The 18,018-nt window shown below is 46.1% G+C and overlaps 1 protein-coding gene across 1 annotated transcript in view; it reads right to left on the reverse strand.

The window, feature by feature from the left end:
- FER1L6 (fer-1 like family member 6) overlaps positions 1 to 18,018 on the reverse strand; it is a 77,149-nt gene that overhangs the window by 32,930 nt on the left and 26,201 nt on the right. The window contains exons 15-20 of the mRNA XM_075270116.1: positions 17,428 to 17,528; positions 16,602 to 16,692; positions 7,321 to 7,437; positions 6,326 to 6,478; positions 2,702 to 2,885; positions 264 to 388 (exon numbers count right to left, since the gene is read on the reverse strand). Of these exons, the coding sequence (XP_075126217.1) occupies positions 264 to 388; positions 2,702 to 2,885; positions 6,326 to 6,478; positions 7,321 to 7,437; positions 16,602 to 16,692; positions 17,428 to 17,528 (771 nt within the window). The remainder of the gene's footprint in view (positions 1 to 263; positions 389 to 2,701; positions 2,886 to 6,325; positions 6,479 to 7,320; positions 7,438 to 16,601; positions 16,693 to 17,427; positions 17,529 to 18,018) is intronic.

Genomic DNA, 18,018 nt, shown 5'->3' on the forward strand with positions numbered 1-18,018 from the left:
TGGACACCAAGGTCTTGGCAATAAACATTGGACACCAAGGTCTGGGCAATAAACTAGTGGATACCAAGGTCTGGGCAATAAACTAGTGGATACCAAGGTCTGGGCAATAAACCATTGGACACCAAGCTCTAGGCAATAAACTAGTGGATACCAATTTCTGCTCAATATGAAAAGCCACACTGTGTTCCTGTTTTCTCTCAGGATCTTGTCAATGTGGTGTCGAGGCTGAGGACAATACATGGCAGATAAGATTTGCTTCTTACCTTTGTCGTTTGACAGTGGGAGACAAATGTCACTTTGGCAAAAGGATCAGAAAGGCCAGAACTATCAGCGGCAATGAGTCCTCGTGCCTGGTACATGTGGGCCCGCATCTGGAAAAGGTGTTTTGCTAAAAAATATAATTTATAAGCTAAATTCATAAGGAAATTTTTCAAATTAAGTTTTCAAAAGTAAATATATAATGTCATTGTAACAGAACGTGTACAGGCTCCAAGGAGATTCAGGTTATACGTATCCTATGCTAGACCTATCTATCTGCAGGGCTGGGGTGATATTCTGGTTCTGGTGACACTAACCTATCTATCTGCAGGGCTGGGGTGATATGCTGGTTGTGGTGACAGTAACCTATCTATCTGCAGGGCTGGGGTGATATACTGGGTCTGGTGACACTAACCTATCTATCTCCAGGACTGGGGTGATATGCTGGGGTCTGGTGACACTAACCTATCTATCTGCAGGGCTGAGGTGATATGCTGGTTCTGGTGATACTAACCTATCTATCTGCAGGGCTGGGGTGATATGCTGGTCCTGGTGACAGTAACCTATCTATCTGCAGGGCTGGGGTGATATTCTGGTTATGGTGACACTAACCTATCTATCTGCAGGACTGGGGTGATATGCTGGTTTTGGTGACACTAACCTATCTATCTGCAGGGCTGGGGGTGATATGCTGGTTCTGGTGACAGTAACCTATCTATCTGCAGGGCTGGGGTAATATGATGGGTCTGGTGACACTAACCTATCTATATGCAGGGCTGGGGTGATATGCTGGTTCTGGTGACACTAACCTATCTATCTGCAGGGCTGGGGTGATACGCTGGTTCTGGTGACACTAACCTATCTATCTGCAGGGCTGGGGTGATATGCTGGTTGTGGTGACAGTAACCTATCTATCTGCAGGGCTGGGGTAATATGATGGGTCTGGTGACACTAACCTATCTATATGCAGGGCTGGGGTGATATGCTGGTTGTGGTGACAGTAACCTATCTATCTGCAGGGCTGGGGTAATATGATGGGTCTGGTGACACTAACCTATCTATATGCAGGGCTGGGGTGATATGCTGGTTGTGGTGACAGTAACCTACCTATCTGCAGGGCTGGGGTGATATGCTGGTTCTGGTGACACTAACCTATCTATCTGCAGGGCTGGGGTGATACGCTGGGTCTGGTGACACTAACCTATCTATCTGCAGGGCTGGGGTGATACGCTGGGTCTGGTGACACTAACCTATCTATCTGCAGGGCTGGGGTGATATGCTGGTTGTGGTGACAGTAACCTATCTATCTGCAGGGCTGGGGTAATATGATGGGTCTGGTGACACTAACCTATCTATCTGCAGGGCTGGGGTAATATGATGGGTCTGGTGACAGTAACCTATCTATCTGCAGGGCTGGGGTGATATGCTGGTTGTGGTGACAGTAACCTATCTAGTGTATGTGCAGGGCTGGGGTGATATGCTGGTTCTGGTGACACTAACCTATCTATCTGCAGGACTGGGGTGATATGCTGGTTTTGGTGACACTAACCTATCTATCTGCAGGACTGGGGTGATATGCTGGTTCTGGTGACAGTAACCTATCTATCTGCAGGGCTGAGGTGATATTTGGGTTCTGGTGACAGTAACCTATCTATCTGCAGGGCTGGGGTGATATGCTGGTTCTGGTGACACTAACCTATCTATCTGCAGGGCTGGGGTGATATGCTGGGTCTGGTGACACTAACCTATCTATCTTCAGGGCTGGGGTGATATGCTGGGTCTGGTGACAGTAACCTATCTATCTGCAGGACTGGGGTGATATATTGGGGTCTGGTGACACATTCCCTTTAAAGCAGACATGCTATCTTGATGGAAATGGGTAGACAAGTGGTTGTATGACTTCTCCAGGGCTACTTAGCTTGGATTAGACTATAGAATGGGACTGAAATATCTAACCGGTCTGATTGATGTTTCCCCCGACACCAGATGTACGGAGGCTGCGGGCGTAATATTGTTAGGGAGTAATGAAGTGTGAATTAGGAGTCTTTATGGAATCTAATAAGGTTTAAGTAAGGAAGAAAATAGTCAGTAAGAGTATAATTACCTGTGTGAACAGGCACATAGCTCTACTTAATGAAGCCATATTATAACGCCTGTGGTGTCACGACAGCATCTGATAGATGGGTTTAATATAGTGCACACCAGTGCGGTGGAATACGGAGCCCAGGAAACATTGCAATATAAAAGTTATACAATATTATCCTTGCAGAGTTCTCCGCTACTTTTTCTGCTTTTAAATTAACTTTGAAGTTCATTTAATCCCAAAGAACACAGGGTGGTTTGGTTCTTAATACTTGTCTTCGTAATATATGTCAATTCCTCCAGAACCAGAGAGGCGCTGTTTGTAACCAAAAGTAATTGTTAATAAAGAACAAGCTCTTACTCTGATACACAAGATTTGCAGGTGGCGGAGGCCCGTGATGTCCACTTGAAGCGGGTGGATGTTCAATCTCATACCCAGATGGCAAGTTTTCAAAGATGGCGTGCGAGTACTTGCTGGAGCCCAGCCATAAGAAGACATCTACTTTGGCCTGGACGTTCCACCCAGGACCTCTCTTGCCTGGTAGCTGTGGATAGAAGAAATAGTGAATGAACAAGGCGAGACTGATCAATGGTAACAAAATCAACCCATTTAGATACTTGCAAAAAGCTCAACGATGAATCCAGCAACACCTTCTTAGTATAAAACTTAGCCTTTAATGTATAACATCCAAAATAAAAACAAACATCGGTACCGGTATATTAGGGTTTGTCCATGATGGCGGATGGAAAAATAAGCGTCTGGCTGACGCGTTTCGAAGCCCTACACTGGCTTCTTACTCATAGCCTGACGTTGGTAATACAAACACTGCTATGCGTCTGGCTGACGCGTTTCGAAGCCCTACACTGGCTTCTTACTCATAGCCTGACGTTGGTAATACAAACACTGCTATATATATATATATATAGCAGTGTTTGTATTACCAACGTCAGGCTATGAGTAAGAAGCCAGTGTAGGGCTTCGAAACGCGTCAGCCAGACGCTTATTTTTCCATCCGCCATCATGGACAAACCCTAATATACCGGTACCGATGTTTGTTTTTATTTTGGATGTTATACATTAAAGGCTAAGTTTTATACTAAGAAGGTGTTGCTGGATTCATCGTTGAGCTTTTTGCATTTACCTCGAGCTGAGAGGCTGACTTCCGTGCAAACACATAACAGCCTAGAGGATCACAACGTGGGATAATTTTCAGTGGACTTTGTATTTGACCACACATCGGGGACACGTGAGTGAAAGAGCTGACACATTGGTTTTTTTTTTTTTTTTCATTTAGATACTTGGTGGCTGCCACATTCAGACGAGAATCTCTCCTATTCCTAGACATGTATTGTAACTATAGGTGAGCGTTCAGAGGTGCTAAACAACAATGATACCCCATCTACCGACTGCAAGGATCATACGAATGGAAATATCTATAAGATTGTCGGACCGTTGATCATTCGTTAGATAGAGAGAGATGATCGCTAGATAGAAATATGCAATAGATGATAGATAGATAGATAGATAGATAGATAGATAGATAGATAGATAGATGGATAGATAGATAGATAGTTTGAAGAGATAGATAGATAGATAGATAGATAGATAGATAGATAGATAGATAGGAGATAGATAGATAGATAGATAGATAGATAGATAGAAGATAGATAGATAGATAGATAGATAGATAGATAGATAGGAGATAGATAGATGGATAGATAGATAGATAGATAGATAGATAGATAGATAGATAGATAGGAGATAGATAGATAGATAGATAGATAGGAGATAGATAGATAGATAGATAGATAGATAGATAGATAGGAGATAGATAGATAGATAGATAGATAGATAGATAGATAGATAGGAGATAGATAGATAGATAGATAGATAGATAGATAGATAGATAGGAGATAGATAGATGGATAGATAGATAGATATGGGATAGATAGATAGATAGATAGATAGATAGATAGATAGATAGGAGATAGATAGATAGATAGATAGATAGATAGGAGATAGATAGTTAGATAGATAGATAGATAGATAGATAGATAGGAGATAGATAGATAGATAGATAGATAGATAGATAGATAGGAGATAGATAGATAGATAGATAGATAGATAGATAGATAGATAGATAGATAGATAGATGCACAATCTCATCAGTCCTTGTATTCAGAAAATCACTTTATGTATTGTGGGTTGGGTAAAGGACATTAGACATCAGTGTGATCAGGGTTGGACAAGATGATAAATCATATAATGGATGATGAATAGTTGTATGACTATTTTTCGGACTATAAGACGCACTTTTTTCCCCCAAAATTTTGGGGGAAAAGAAGGGTGCGTCTTATAGTCTGAAGGTGGCGCCTGGCATCTGCTGTAATAGAGAGGCGGATGCCGGCAAGGGATAGATGCCATTACAGGTGCCGGGGCCTGAGACATCGCTGCGCTCCTCTGCCATGCATGAAGCCAGCAGCGGCAGGGGCTCCTCCGTGCCCCCGCCGCTGGCTTCATGCAGGGCAGAGGATCGTAGCGATGTCTCAGGCCCCGGCGTCTATCCCTCCCCGGCATCCACCTCTCTAGTACAGCGGATGCCAGGTCAGTATCCGTGGCCCCTTCTCCCCCGGGGCTGGTCCCCACCGGCCCCATACCTGTAAAGTTGCAGGCCGGCTCCTGCACGGCGATATCGCAGGAGCCGACCTGTTCGGGTGACAGCCGGGAGCCTAATGAGGCTCCCAGGCCTGTCACTGCTATATATTAGTATTGCGGCTGGGTCTATGACCAGCCGTAATACTAATAGACAGAATGTCCCATAGACGGCAATACAGTTGTATTGCCGTCTATGGGACTTGCAATCAAGTGACCGCAGGTTCAAGCCCCCGGGGGGGGAATAAAATAGTAAAAAAAATTAAAAAAAAAAGCTTTAAAAATATATAATAAAAATATGAAATAAATAAAAGTTCTAAATCACCTCCTGTCCCTAGAATATATATATAAAAGTAGAAAATCATATGTCATAAACCACCGGGTTTTTTTCAATACAAGGTGATCTAAGCAATAGATATTCCCCAAAATGGTATAACTAAAAAGTACTTCTGGCCCCGCAAAAAAAAAACACTCTATGCGTCCCCGTACAGCTGCAGGGTCACCTGTCAATGTGGCCTTGCAGCTGTTGCAAAACTACAACTCCCATATATTAAATATTTTACCATTTTTTGCTTCAAAATTTTTTTTCCCTATTTTCCTCCTCTAAAACCTAGGTGCGTCTAATAGTCCAGTGCGTCTTATAGTCCGAAAAATACGGTAGATAGATAGGAGATAGATAGATAGATAGATAGATAGGAGATAGATAGATAGATAGATAGATAGGAGATAGATAGATAGATAGATAGATAGATAGATAGATAGATAGATAGGAGATAGATAGATATTTTTAAGAGATAGATAGGAGATAGATAGATAGATAGATAGATAGATAGATAGATAGGAGATAGATAGATATTTTTAAGAGATAGATAGATAGATAGATAGATAGATAGATAGATAGATAGATAGATAGGAGATAGATAGATATTTTTAAGAGATAGATAGATAGATAGATAGATAGATAGATAGATAGATAGATAGATACACAATCTCACCAGTCCTTGAATTCAGAAAATCACTTTATGTATTGTGGGTTGGGTAAAGGACATTAGACATCAGTGTGATCAGGGTTGGACAAGATGATAAATCATATAATGGATGATGAATAGTAACTCTCTCTATTATGTCTCATTCTCCTTTAATGACCTCTGTTTATCTCCTTTACATTAGAAGAAAGCTGTACTAGCCATACAGGGCACCATTCACACAATGATCTGCACTGTTATAATCTACATAGTGAAAATTAATCAGTGTCACAATTAATAATGTGCGGAACATTCCGGAAAGGTTAGATGTGTAATTGTACATGGTCTGTAGATTTGAGCTACTTACTTTGAAGAAGAGAGTTTTGATCTTTCCGCAATGGTGACCTTTCTCTTCCGGCACCGGGGAGTAGAGAACATCTCGGGCTGGGATACGGGAATAGGCGACGCGCTTATTGTTACTGAGCAGCCATATAAATATGTCAGGGACGGTATGTTGTGGCTATAAAAGAAACAGCACAGGTATTAATTCATGGGAATATACCGTACTTAATTCTTGTAAATAATGAAAATTAGGTGAATGAAGAATATAGACATGTAAATCTCATCAATGTTTGGTGTGACCTTTGCCCTTTGGAGGAGGAGCCTGAAAGAGATGATACGGCCCTGATCTCATCATCATCCAGTCTGTCTGTGATGACATGAAGAGACAGACGGATTGGAGCAAGCAACATCCACAGAAGATCTGGGCTTAGTTCTCCAAGATGGCGGCGGGAACAACCTCCCTGCCGAGTTCTACCAAAAACTGTCTGCAAGTACCGAGAACTACATCCCCATGACTGAAACTTTTGCACAGCACTGTGTATTAAAAAGTAGAAATATTTGGATTTTTGTCAATATTGGTTAAAAAATATACCACTAACTTTTTCAGCAATTTGTGTTCTAGTAGCTCACGGGATCGGACCAGTTGGGTTGGCCTCCTCTACCCAACACATCATGAGTTTTGGTCATCTATGGCCCTGTCTCTGGGTCACTGATTGCCCGTCTATGGACCACTTTCGGTAGGTTCTCACCATCACTGACCGACCATTTTGGAGAAACTCTGATACCATCGTCTTGCCATCACAATCTGGCCCTCGTCATAGTTTCTCAGATCCTTCCGCTTGCCTCCTACTTTCAGGACATCAACTTCAAGAACTGTCTGTCCACTTGCTGCCTAATTTCCCACCATTGACCATGGCGCCATTGTCACCAGATACTCAGCGCTCCTCCCTTCTCCTGGTTTTAATGTTATGGCTGATGGGTGTAGAGCACGGGAGAAGAAACTGGAACATTACGATTTACCTCATCCACCAGAAACTTGATCCTGTCGACAAAGCCCTGCATTTCCCTGGTCATCTCATTCATGGACATCTTCTTCTTCTGCTGCACGATGGCTTTTGCTTCGATAGACATTCCCTCCTGTAAAGTGCATCGTGGTCATATGTACGAAACAGACATATACAGATCTGTCATAGGATTGACTGTATGGGGGCAATGTGGCCATCTTGTGTGGGAACTATGGCTATAATATGGCTATTAACATTATAGGGTGAGGGGGGTATCGTCACTCCTTGGGGAGAGACCACCATATAGGTGTGTGGAGACTTATTAATAGAGATGAGCGAACACTAAAATGTTCGAGGTTCGAAATTCGATTCGAACAGCCGCTCAATGTTCGTGTGTTCGAATGGGTTTCGAACCCCATTATAGTCTATGGGGAACAGATACTCGTTAAGGTGGAAACCCAAATCCGTGTCTGAAGGGTCACCAAGTCCACTATGACACCACAGGAAATGATGCCAACACCTCTGGAATGACACTGGGACAGCAGGGGAAGCATGTCTGGGGGCATCTAACACACCAAAGACCCTCTATTACCCCAACATCACAGCCTAACAACTACACACTTTACACACTCAATACCACCTCTCTGACAGTAGGAAAACACCTTGAAACATGTGTATTTGGCACTTGCAGTGAGGAGAGCTTGTCACCAGCAGTGAATTTGGCCCTTGTAGTAAGTTGAGGTTGGCACCAACATTTGTTTTGAAAATCAGGGTGGATTGAGCCTCTAACCAGCAGAGTTTGGGCAAATTCATGGTGGAGGGAGCCTCTAAAAACCCCAGTTTGGACCAATTCATGGTGGAGGGAGCCTCTAAAAACCCCAGTTTGGACCAATTCATGGTGGAGGGAGCCTCTAAACAGCCCAGTTTGGGCAAATTCATGGTGGAGGGAGCCTCTAACCAGCCCAGTTTGGACCAATTCATGGTGGAGGGAGCCTCTAACCAGCCCAGTTTGGGCAAATTCATGGTGGAGGGAGTCTCTAAAAAACCCAGTTTGGACCAATTCATGGTGGAGGGAGCCTCTAAAACCCCAGTTTGGACCAATTCATGATGGAGGGAGCCTCTAAACAGCCCAGTTTGGGCAAATTCATGGTGGAGGGAGCCTCTAACCAGCCCAGTTTGGGCAAATTCATGGTGGAGGGAGCCTCTAACCAGCCCAGTTTGGGCAAATTCATGGTGGAGGGAGCCTCTAACCAGCCCAGTTTGGGCAAATTCATGGTGGAGGGAGCCTCTAACCAGCCCAGTTTGGACCAATTCATGGTGGAGGGAGCCTCTAACCAGCCCAGTTTGGACCAATTCATGGTGGAGGGAGCCTCTAACCAGCCCAGTTTGGGCAAATTCATGGTGGAGGGAGCCTCTAACCAGCCCAGTTTGGGCAAATTCATGGTGGAGGGAGCCTCTAACCAGCCCAGTTTGGGCAAATTCATGGTGGAGGGAGCCTCTAACCAGCCCAGTTTGGACCAATTCATGGTGGAGGGAGCCTCTAACCAGCCCAGTTTGGACCAATTCATGGTGGAGGGAGCCTCTAAAAAACCCAGTTTGGACCAATTCATGGTGGAGGGAGCCTCTAACCAGCCCAGTTTGGACCAATTCATGATGGAGGGAGCCTCTAAACAGCCCAGTTTGGGCAAATTCATGGTGGAGGGAGCCTCTAACCAGCCCAGTTTGGACCAATTCATGGTGGAGGGAGCCTCTAACCAGCCCAGTTTGGGCAAATTCATGGTGGAGGGAGTCTCTAAAAAACCCAGTTTGGACCAATTCATGGTGGAGGGAGCCTCTAAACAGCCCAGTTTGGGCAAATTCATGGTGGAGGGAGCCTCTAACCAGCCCAGTTTGGACCAATTCATGGTGGAGGGAGCCTCTAACCAGCCCAGTTTGGGCAAATTCATGGTGGAGGGAGTCTCTAAAAAACCCAGTTTGGACCAATTCATGGTGGAGGGAGCCTCTAAAACCCCAGTTTGGACCAATTCATGATGGAGGGAGCCTCTAAACAGCCCAGTTTGGGCAAATTCATGGTGGAGGGAGCCTCTAACCAGTCCAGTTTGGGCAAATTCATGGTGGAGGGAGCCTCTAACCAGCCCAGTTTGGGCAAATTCATGGTGGAGGGAGCCTCTAACCAGCCCAGTTTGGGCAAATTCATGGTGGAGGGAGCCTCTAACCAGCCCAGTTTGGACCAATTCATGGTGGAGGGAGCCTCTAACCAGCCCAGTTTGGACCAATTCATGGTGGAGGGAGCCTCTAAAAACCCCAGTTTGGACCAATTCATGGTGGAGGGAGCCTCTAAACAGCCCAGTTTGGACCAATTCATGGTGGAGGGAGCCTCTAAAAACCCCAGTTTGGACCAATTCATGGTGGAGGGAGCCTCTAAACAGCCCAGTTTGGACCAATTCATGGTGGAGGGAGCCTCTAACCAGCAGAGTTGTGGGAAAGCAGGGTGGAGGGAGCCTCTAACCAGCAGAGTTGGTGGAAATCAGGGTGGAGGGAGCCTCTAACCAGCAGAGTTGTGGGAAAGCAGGGCGGAGGGAGCCTCTAACCAGCAGAGTTGTGGGAAAGCAGGGTGGAGGGAGCCTCTAACCAGCAGAGTTGGTGGAAATCAGGGTGGAGGGAGCCTCTAACCAGCAGAGTTGTGGGAAAGCAGGGTGGAGGGAGCCTCTAACCAGCAGAGTTGTGGGAAAGCAGGGTGGAGGGAGCCTCTAACCAGCAGAGTTGGGGGAAATCAGGGTGGAGGGAGCCTAGTTTTAGCAGAATTGTGCAACGCTTATGGTGGATGAGTATGAGGATGCGGAGGAATTGGAGAGGTTGAGTACAGACATGGAGTTTCATGTTGGGGTGCTTTAAACAGGTGGGCACAAAAATGAAGGCTCTATCCAGTGGTGGTTCATTTTTATCAAAGTGAGCCGGTCGGCACTCTCAGCTGACAGACGGGTGCGCTTGTCAGTGATGATGCCACCGGCTGCACTGAACACCCTCTCAGATAGGACGCTGGCGGCAGGACAGGACAGCACCTCCAAGGCATATAGGGCAAGTTCAAGCCACAGGTCCAACTTCGACACCCAATACGTGTAGGGCGCAGAGGGGTCGGAGAGGACAGGGTTGTGGTCGGAAAGGTATTCCCGCAACATGCGTTTATACTTCTCACGCCTGGTGACACTAGGACCCTCCGTGGCGGCACTTTGGCGAGGGGGTGCCATCAAGAACTTGGTCGCCTACTGGAGGAACTGCCTTCCCTGCCGCCAACGTCACATGCTGGAAACATCTCCATCATATTCTGCACCAATTGCCTGTGGCAAGCATTGATGCGATTGGCCCTCCCCTCTACCGGAATAAAAGACGAGATGTTGTTTTTATACCGGGGGTCAAGGATAGCAAAGATCCAGTACTGGTTGTCCTCCATGATTTTGACAATACGCTTGTCGGTTGTAAAGCACCCCAACATGAACTCAGCCATGTCTGCCACAGTGTTAGTTGGCATGACTCCTCTGGCCCCACCGGAAAGTTCAATCTCCATTTCCTCCTCATCCTCCATGTCTACCCATCCGCGCTGCAACAATGGGACGATTCGAAGTTGCCCGGAAGCCTCCTGTATCACCATCACATCATCGGACAACTCTTCTTCCTCCTCCTCCTCCTCCTCCATTAAACGCGATGAAGCGGACAGATGTGTGGACCTACTCTCCAGCTGTGACGGATCGGATGCTATCCCTAACTCCTCTGTGTGATCTGAGTTATCCCTGATGTCAATCAGGGATTCTCTCAGAACACACAAGAGCGGGATTGTAAGGCTCACCATCGCATCCTCAGAGCTCACCCTCCTTGTGGACTCCTCAAACACCCGTAGGATGTCACAAAGGTCTCTCATCCATGGCCACTCATGGATGAGAAACTGAGGCAGCTGACTTTGTGGCACCCTAGGGTTTTGTAGCTGGTATTCCATCAAAGGTCTCTGCTGCTCAGCCACTCTATTCAACATCTGAAACGTTGAGTTCCAGCGTGTGGGGACGTCGCACAAAAGCCGGTGTTGTGGCACATGCAGGCGTTGCTGGAGAGATTTTAAGCTAGCAGCGGCTACTGTCGACTTGCGAAAGTGGGCGCACATGCGCCGCACTTTCACCAGTAGCTCTGGAACATTGGGGTAGCTCTTTAGGAAACGTTGCAACACTAGGTTGAAGACGTGGGCCAGGCATGGAACATGTTGGAGTCCGGCAAGCTCCAGAGCTGCTACCAGGTTCCGGCCGTTATCACAAACGACCATGCCTGGGCCCAGGTGCAGCGGCTCAAACCATATTGCCGTCTCATTGAGGAGGGCATCCCTCACCTCGGAGGCAGTGTGCTGTCTGTCCCCCAAGCTGATCAGCTTCAGCACGGCCTGCTGACGTCTACCAACGCCAGTGCTGCAACGTTTCCAACTCGTAGCTGGGGTCAATCTAACAGCGGAGGAGGAGGCGGTGGCGGAGGAGGAGGCGGTGGCGGAGGAGGAGGCGGTGGAGGAGGAGGAGGAGGGGGGTGTTCTTCTCGTGTCCCTGCCAGGAATGTTAGGCGGGGAGACGAGGTACACCGGGCCAGTTTGGGAAGCAGTCCCAGCCTCAACTACATTCACCCAGTGTGCCGTCAGTGAAATGTAGCGTCCCTGTCCGCATGCACTTGTCCACGCGTCGGTGGTCAAGTGGACCTTTGTGCAAAGCGCGGAACTAAGGGCCCACCTGATGTTGAGTGACACGTGCTGGTGCAAGGCGGGGACGGCACACCGGGAGAAGTAGTGACGGCTAGGGACGGCATAGCGAGGTGCCGCAGTTGCCATCAGGTCCAGGAAGGCGGGAGTTTCAACAAGCCGGAACGCCAACATCTCCTGGGCCAGCAGTTTAGCGATGTTGGCGTTCAAGGCTTGCGCGTGTGGGTGGTTAGCAGTGTATTTCTGCCGCCGCTCCAATGTCTGAGAGATGGTGGGTTGTTGTAAAGAAGCGCCTGATGGTGCCTTTGATGGTGCAGGAGAAGGAGATAAGACAGGAACAGGGGAGGATGAGGGAGAAGTCAACAAAGTGGCGGAGGCAGATGAAGTGGTGTCCTGGCTTGTCCTCTGGAGTGCATCGCCAGCACAGTCAGCAGTGGCAGTGGCAGAGGCAGTGGCAGTGGCGTGAACGGCAGGCGGCCTTTGTCCTGCCGTTGCTGCCTGCCACTGATTCCAGTGCTTGGATTCCAAATGACGGCGCATTGAAGTGGTGGACAGGTTGCTCTTCTCAGAGCCCCTAATCAATTTCGAGAGGCAAATTGTGCAGACAACACTATAACTGTCCTCGGCGCATTCCTTGAAAAAACTCCACACCTTCGAGAAACGTGCCCTCGAGGTGGGAGTTTTTCGGGGCTGGGTATGAACTGGAACATCTTGGGAGATTCCAGGTGTGGCCTGGCTTCGCCTAAGCTGCTGACCTCTGCCTCTAGCTACCCTTTTTGGTGCTGCACCTGCCTCAACATCCACACTACTTTCCCCGCTTGACATCCCCCCTGTCCAGGTCGGGTCAGTGTCCTCATCATCCACCACTTCCTCTTCCAACTCCTGTCTCATCTCCTCCTCCCGCACAATGCGCAGGTCAACTGGATGCCCTGACAGCAACTGCGTCACATCATCATCGATGAGGGTGGGTTGCTGGTCATCCACCACCAAATCGAACGGAGATGGAGGAGACTCTAGTGTTTGAGCATCTGGACACAGATGCTCCTCTGTTAGGTTCGTGGAATCGTGACGTGGAGGGGCAGGTTCAGGGACAATGAAAGGAGCGGAGAACAGCTCTGGGGAGCAGGGACAGTTGGGGTTATTGTTCTGTGAAGCTTGGGAATTTTGGGAGGAAGGAGGACAAGACTGTTGGGTAATAGGAGGAGAGGAGGCAGAGTCTGACTGGCTGCTGGACAATGTGCTGTAAGCGTTCTCTGACAGCCATTGCAAGACCTGTTCCTGGTTCTCGGGCCTACTAAGGTTTGTACCCTGCAGTTTAGTTAATGTGGCAAGCAACCCTGGCACTGTGGAGTGGCGCAATGCTTGCTGCCCCACAGGAGTAGGCACGGGACGCCCTGTGGCTTCACTGCTACCTTGCTCCCCAGAACCATTCCCCCGACCTCGCCCACGGCCTCGTCCACGTCCCTTTCCGGGAGCCTTGCGCATTTTGAATTCCCAGTTAGAAACTGGCACTATATACCAGTAGCAAAAATTGTGGGTGCACGTAACCCCAATATATTCTTTGAATTACCAGTCAGAAACTGGCACTATATGGCAGTAGCGAGAAATGAGGGTATTTGTAACCCCAATATATTCTTTGAATTCCCAGTCAGACAATGGCACTATATGGCAGTAGCAAGAAATGAGGGTATTTGTAACCCCAATATATTCTTTGAATTCCCAGTCAGACAATGGCACTATATACCAGTAGCAAGAAATGAGGGTATTTGTAACCCCAATATATTCTTTGAATTCCCAGTCAGTCAATGGCACTATATACCAGTAGCAAAAATTGTGGGTGCACGTAACCCCAATATATTCTTTGAATTACCAGTCAGAAACTGGCACTATATGGCAGTAGCAAGAAATGAGGGTATTTATAACCCCAATATATTCTTTGAATTACCAGTCAGAAACTGGCACTATATGGCAGTAGCAAGAAATGAGGGTATTTGTAACCCCAATATATTCTTTGAATTCCCAGTCAGACAATGGCACTATATACCAGTAGCAAGAAATGAGGGTATTTGTAACCCCAATATATTCTTTGAATTCCCAGTCAGACAATGGCACTATATACCAGTAGCAAGAAATGAGGGTATTTGTAACCCCAATATATTCTTTGAATTCCCAGTCAGACAATGGCACTATATACCAGTAGCAAGAAATGAGGGTATTTGTAACCCCAATATATTCTTTGAATTCCCAGTCAGACAATGGCACTATATACCAGTAGCAAGAAATGAGGGTATTTATAACCCCAATATATTCTTTGAATTCCCAGTCAGACAATGGCACTATATACCAGTAGCAAGAAATGAGGGTATTTGTAACCCCAATATATTCTTTGAATTCCCAGTCAGACAATGGCACTATATACCAGTAGCAAGAAATGAGGGTATTTATAACCCCAATATATTCTTTGAATTCCCAGTCAGACAATGGCACTATATACCAGTAGCAAAAATTGTGGGTGCACGTAACCCCAATATATTCTTTGAATTACCAATCAGAAACTGGCACTATATGGCAGTAGCAAGAAATGAGGGTATTTATAACCCCAATATAGTCTTTGAATTACCAGTCAGAAACTGGCACTATATGGCAGTAGCAAGAAATGAGGGTATTTGTAACCCCAATATATTCTTTGAATTCCCAGTCAGACAATGGCACTATATACCAGTAGCAAGAAATGAGGGTATTTGTAACCCCAATATATTCTTTGAATTCCCAGTCAGACAATGGCACTATATACCAGTAGCAAGAAATGAGGGTATTTGTAACCCCAATATATTCTTTGAATTACCAGTCAGAAACTGGCACTATATGGCAGTAGCAAGAAATGAGGGTATTTGTAACCCCAATATATTCTTTGAATTCCCAGTCAGACAATGGCACTATATGGCAGTAGCAAGAAATGAGGGTATTTGTAACCCCAATATATTCTTTGAATTCCCAGTCAGACAATGGCACTATATACCAGTAGCAAGAAATGAGGGTATTTGTAACCCCAATATATTCTTTGAATTCCCAGTCAGACAATGGCACTATATACCAGTAGCAAGAAATGAGGGTATTTGTAACCCCAATATATTCTTTGAATTCCCAGTCAGACAATGGCACTATATACCAGTAGCAAGAAATGAGGGTATTTATAACCCCAATATGTTCTTTGAATTCCCAGTCAGACAATGGCACTGTATACCAGTAGCAAAAATAGTGGGTGTATATAGCCCCAATTCTATTGCTAGGGGACTTGCAGGGTATTTCTGGGGTGAAGGTGGGGGGGCACACCGTTGGAACGGGGATTTGGGGTGTATATATGGGGTATACGGGAATGCACTGTCAGTGTATTCCATTCAAGATCCTGGGAAAGCTGGGTTGCGGCGATTGAGCCCGTCAGTGCCACGTTACACTGACAAGCTTCTCCCTGGAATTTAGCTCTTATAAGAGCTGTTGGTTGTCTTCTCCTTCCTATCCTAGCCTGTCCCTGCCTACCCAGAATCTAAGCCCTAGCTAACTGGACGGAAACCTCCGTCCCCGGTGAATTGCAAGCTCAGAATGACGCGAAGCTGGGCGTCGCTGTTCTTTTAAATTAGAGGTCACATGTTTTCGGCAGCCAATGGGTTTTGCCTACTTTTTTCAACGTCACCGGTGTCGTAGTTCCTGTCCCACCTACCCTGCGCTGTTATTGGAGCAAAAAAGGCGCCAGGGAAGGTGGGAGGGGAATCGAGTAATGGCGCACTTTACCACGCGGTGTTCGATTCGATTCGAACATGCCGAACAGCCTAATATCTGATCGAACATGAGTTCGATAGAACACTGTTCGCTCATCTCTACTTATTAAGCCTTTAGCATTCTACTTTGCAAGGGACTATGGGAAGAATATGCAAATCTGTCTTCCATGATGTAATTAGGAAGTCAGGTGTCTCAGTGTTGCAAACCAATAGAGGGCGCCCACTGGAATGTGCAAGCCTGTCTTCCCTGATGTAATTAGGAAGACAGAATCTCAGTGAAATAGCCCAATAAAGGCTGCTCCCTTTAACATCATGCTCGACCTTCCAAGAGGCCTTTGTTTTGCAATGATGCTGGGATTATTACCAGGTATAGTCTCTCAACCGAGGACGGCTGTTTCGATGTTATTGCATCTCGTCAGCCCGGTGTAGAGAAGACTAACCTGGCAGAGGTGAGTTATTAACATTATAGGACATATACAGTAGACTTTCAATGTTATGTGGACCCTGCTGTTATCATTATGGGGACCCTGAGGAGATAACTGCTATGGGGACCCTGAGGATTTTACCATTATGGGGACAAAATGACTATTATTATTATTATTAGGGAACTGTCACGCCCCAGGTATAGGAAGCAGTGGCTGTAGTTATGGGGCGACTGTAGTTTTGATTATGATGGCAATACTTTGAGTTTGGGGGTGCACTAAGTCTTATTCATGATCCTCAGATATTGCTGTAGGGGAATCAATCCTATCCATATGCCCTGTCCTAAAATATCATCAGGATTGTCCGTCCTACCAGTTCTTGTTTGCAGAGCGTTACTCTCTTTTTATCTAGGGCCGTTGTATTCGGCATTTTGCTTTTCTTCTCTGCTGCTGCGATGAAGGTCCTGAAAGCAAAAACATACAAATATCAGATGTGCTAACAAGTTCCTATTTGGTTTTAGTAGACAGAGTGAAAATTGCAGGAAATAGTACATATATGGAAAATTACAAATATGCCTATGTTCCCATCTGCGATTCTGCGATAGCGTTCACCTGTACGGAGGACTTTTTCCTCTTCCGGTTTCAGTTTTAAAAAGATGGACCCCCAACGGACCCCATTATATAGTCAATGGGTCTGTAGGAAGCCATGTATTAATACGATCTTAGCAGTCCACCTCACAGTTCTGTTGGTCGTTCAATGGACCAGAACAACGGAGATACACAGCTAGGTTGAACCTAGTGTAAAGTTGATTTAAATATTAGGCTATTTTTGGCGATACATGTCATTTAAGACAGAAATCTTATGAATGTCCATCATGTTGTTTTCAAAAGCTGCTCATCCCATGACAGACATATCTGGACTTGCTCAGCCAAGTGGAAAGGTAAGAGAAGACAAGTCCAAATCTGTATTTTCTGGAGTTTTACTACATATACGTGGAACAATTTTAAAGCTCTAGCCCTTCATCTTGACAGTTTCCAGGTTATCACACAGAATAAAACTAAACTGAATAATAATGGAACGTAAGGAAACAATAAAGAGTAGATGTCACAGCGATGCTTATATACTTATAGGATGCCTATATACTCGCTATATGCTCGGTTTCTCTTCAACAATAACTATTGAAACTTGTTGCTCGTACTTGCTCTGGTTCATAAAGTCAGAGAGAACGTCTCTCATCTTTTCTTCAGGGGCAAAATCTGAAATTTTGAGGAGTTCTTTCATGTGTTCTAATCCATCTTCCTAGAGAGTAAAGAACAGGATGTTAAAACACAAACACAAGATAGGTTAGTGACACCAGAACCAGCATATCACCCCAGCCCTGCAGATAGATAGGTTACTGTCACCAGAACCAGCATATCACCCCAGCCCTGCAGATAGATAGGTTAGTGTCACCAGACCCAGCATATCACCCAGCCCTGCAGATAGATAGGTTACTGTCACCAGAACCAGCATATCACCCCAGCTCTGCAGATAGATAGGTTAGTGTCACCAGAACCAGCAGATAGATAGGTTAGTGACACCAGACCCAGCATATCACCCCAGCCCTGCAGATAGATAGGTTAGTGTCACCAGACCCAGCATATCACCCAGCCCTGCAGATAGATAGGTTACTGTCACCAGAACCAGCATATCACCCCAGCTCTGCAGATAGATAGGTTAGTGTCACCAGAACCAGCATCTCACCCCAGCCCTGCAGATAGATAGGTTACTGTCACCAGACCCAGCATAT

Source organism: Leptodactylus fuscus, chromosome 4 (genome assembly GCF_031893055.1).
Source record: "Leptodactylus fuscus isolate aLepFus1 chromosome 4, aLepFus1.hap2, whole genome shotgun sequence".
In the NCBI taxonomy this organism is placed as follows: Eukaryota; Metazoa; Chordata; class Amphibia; order Anura; family Leptodactylidae; genus Leptodactylus; species Leptodactylus fuscus.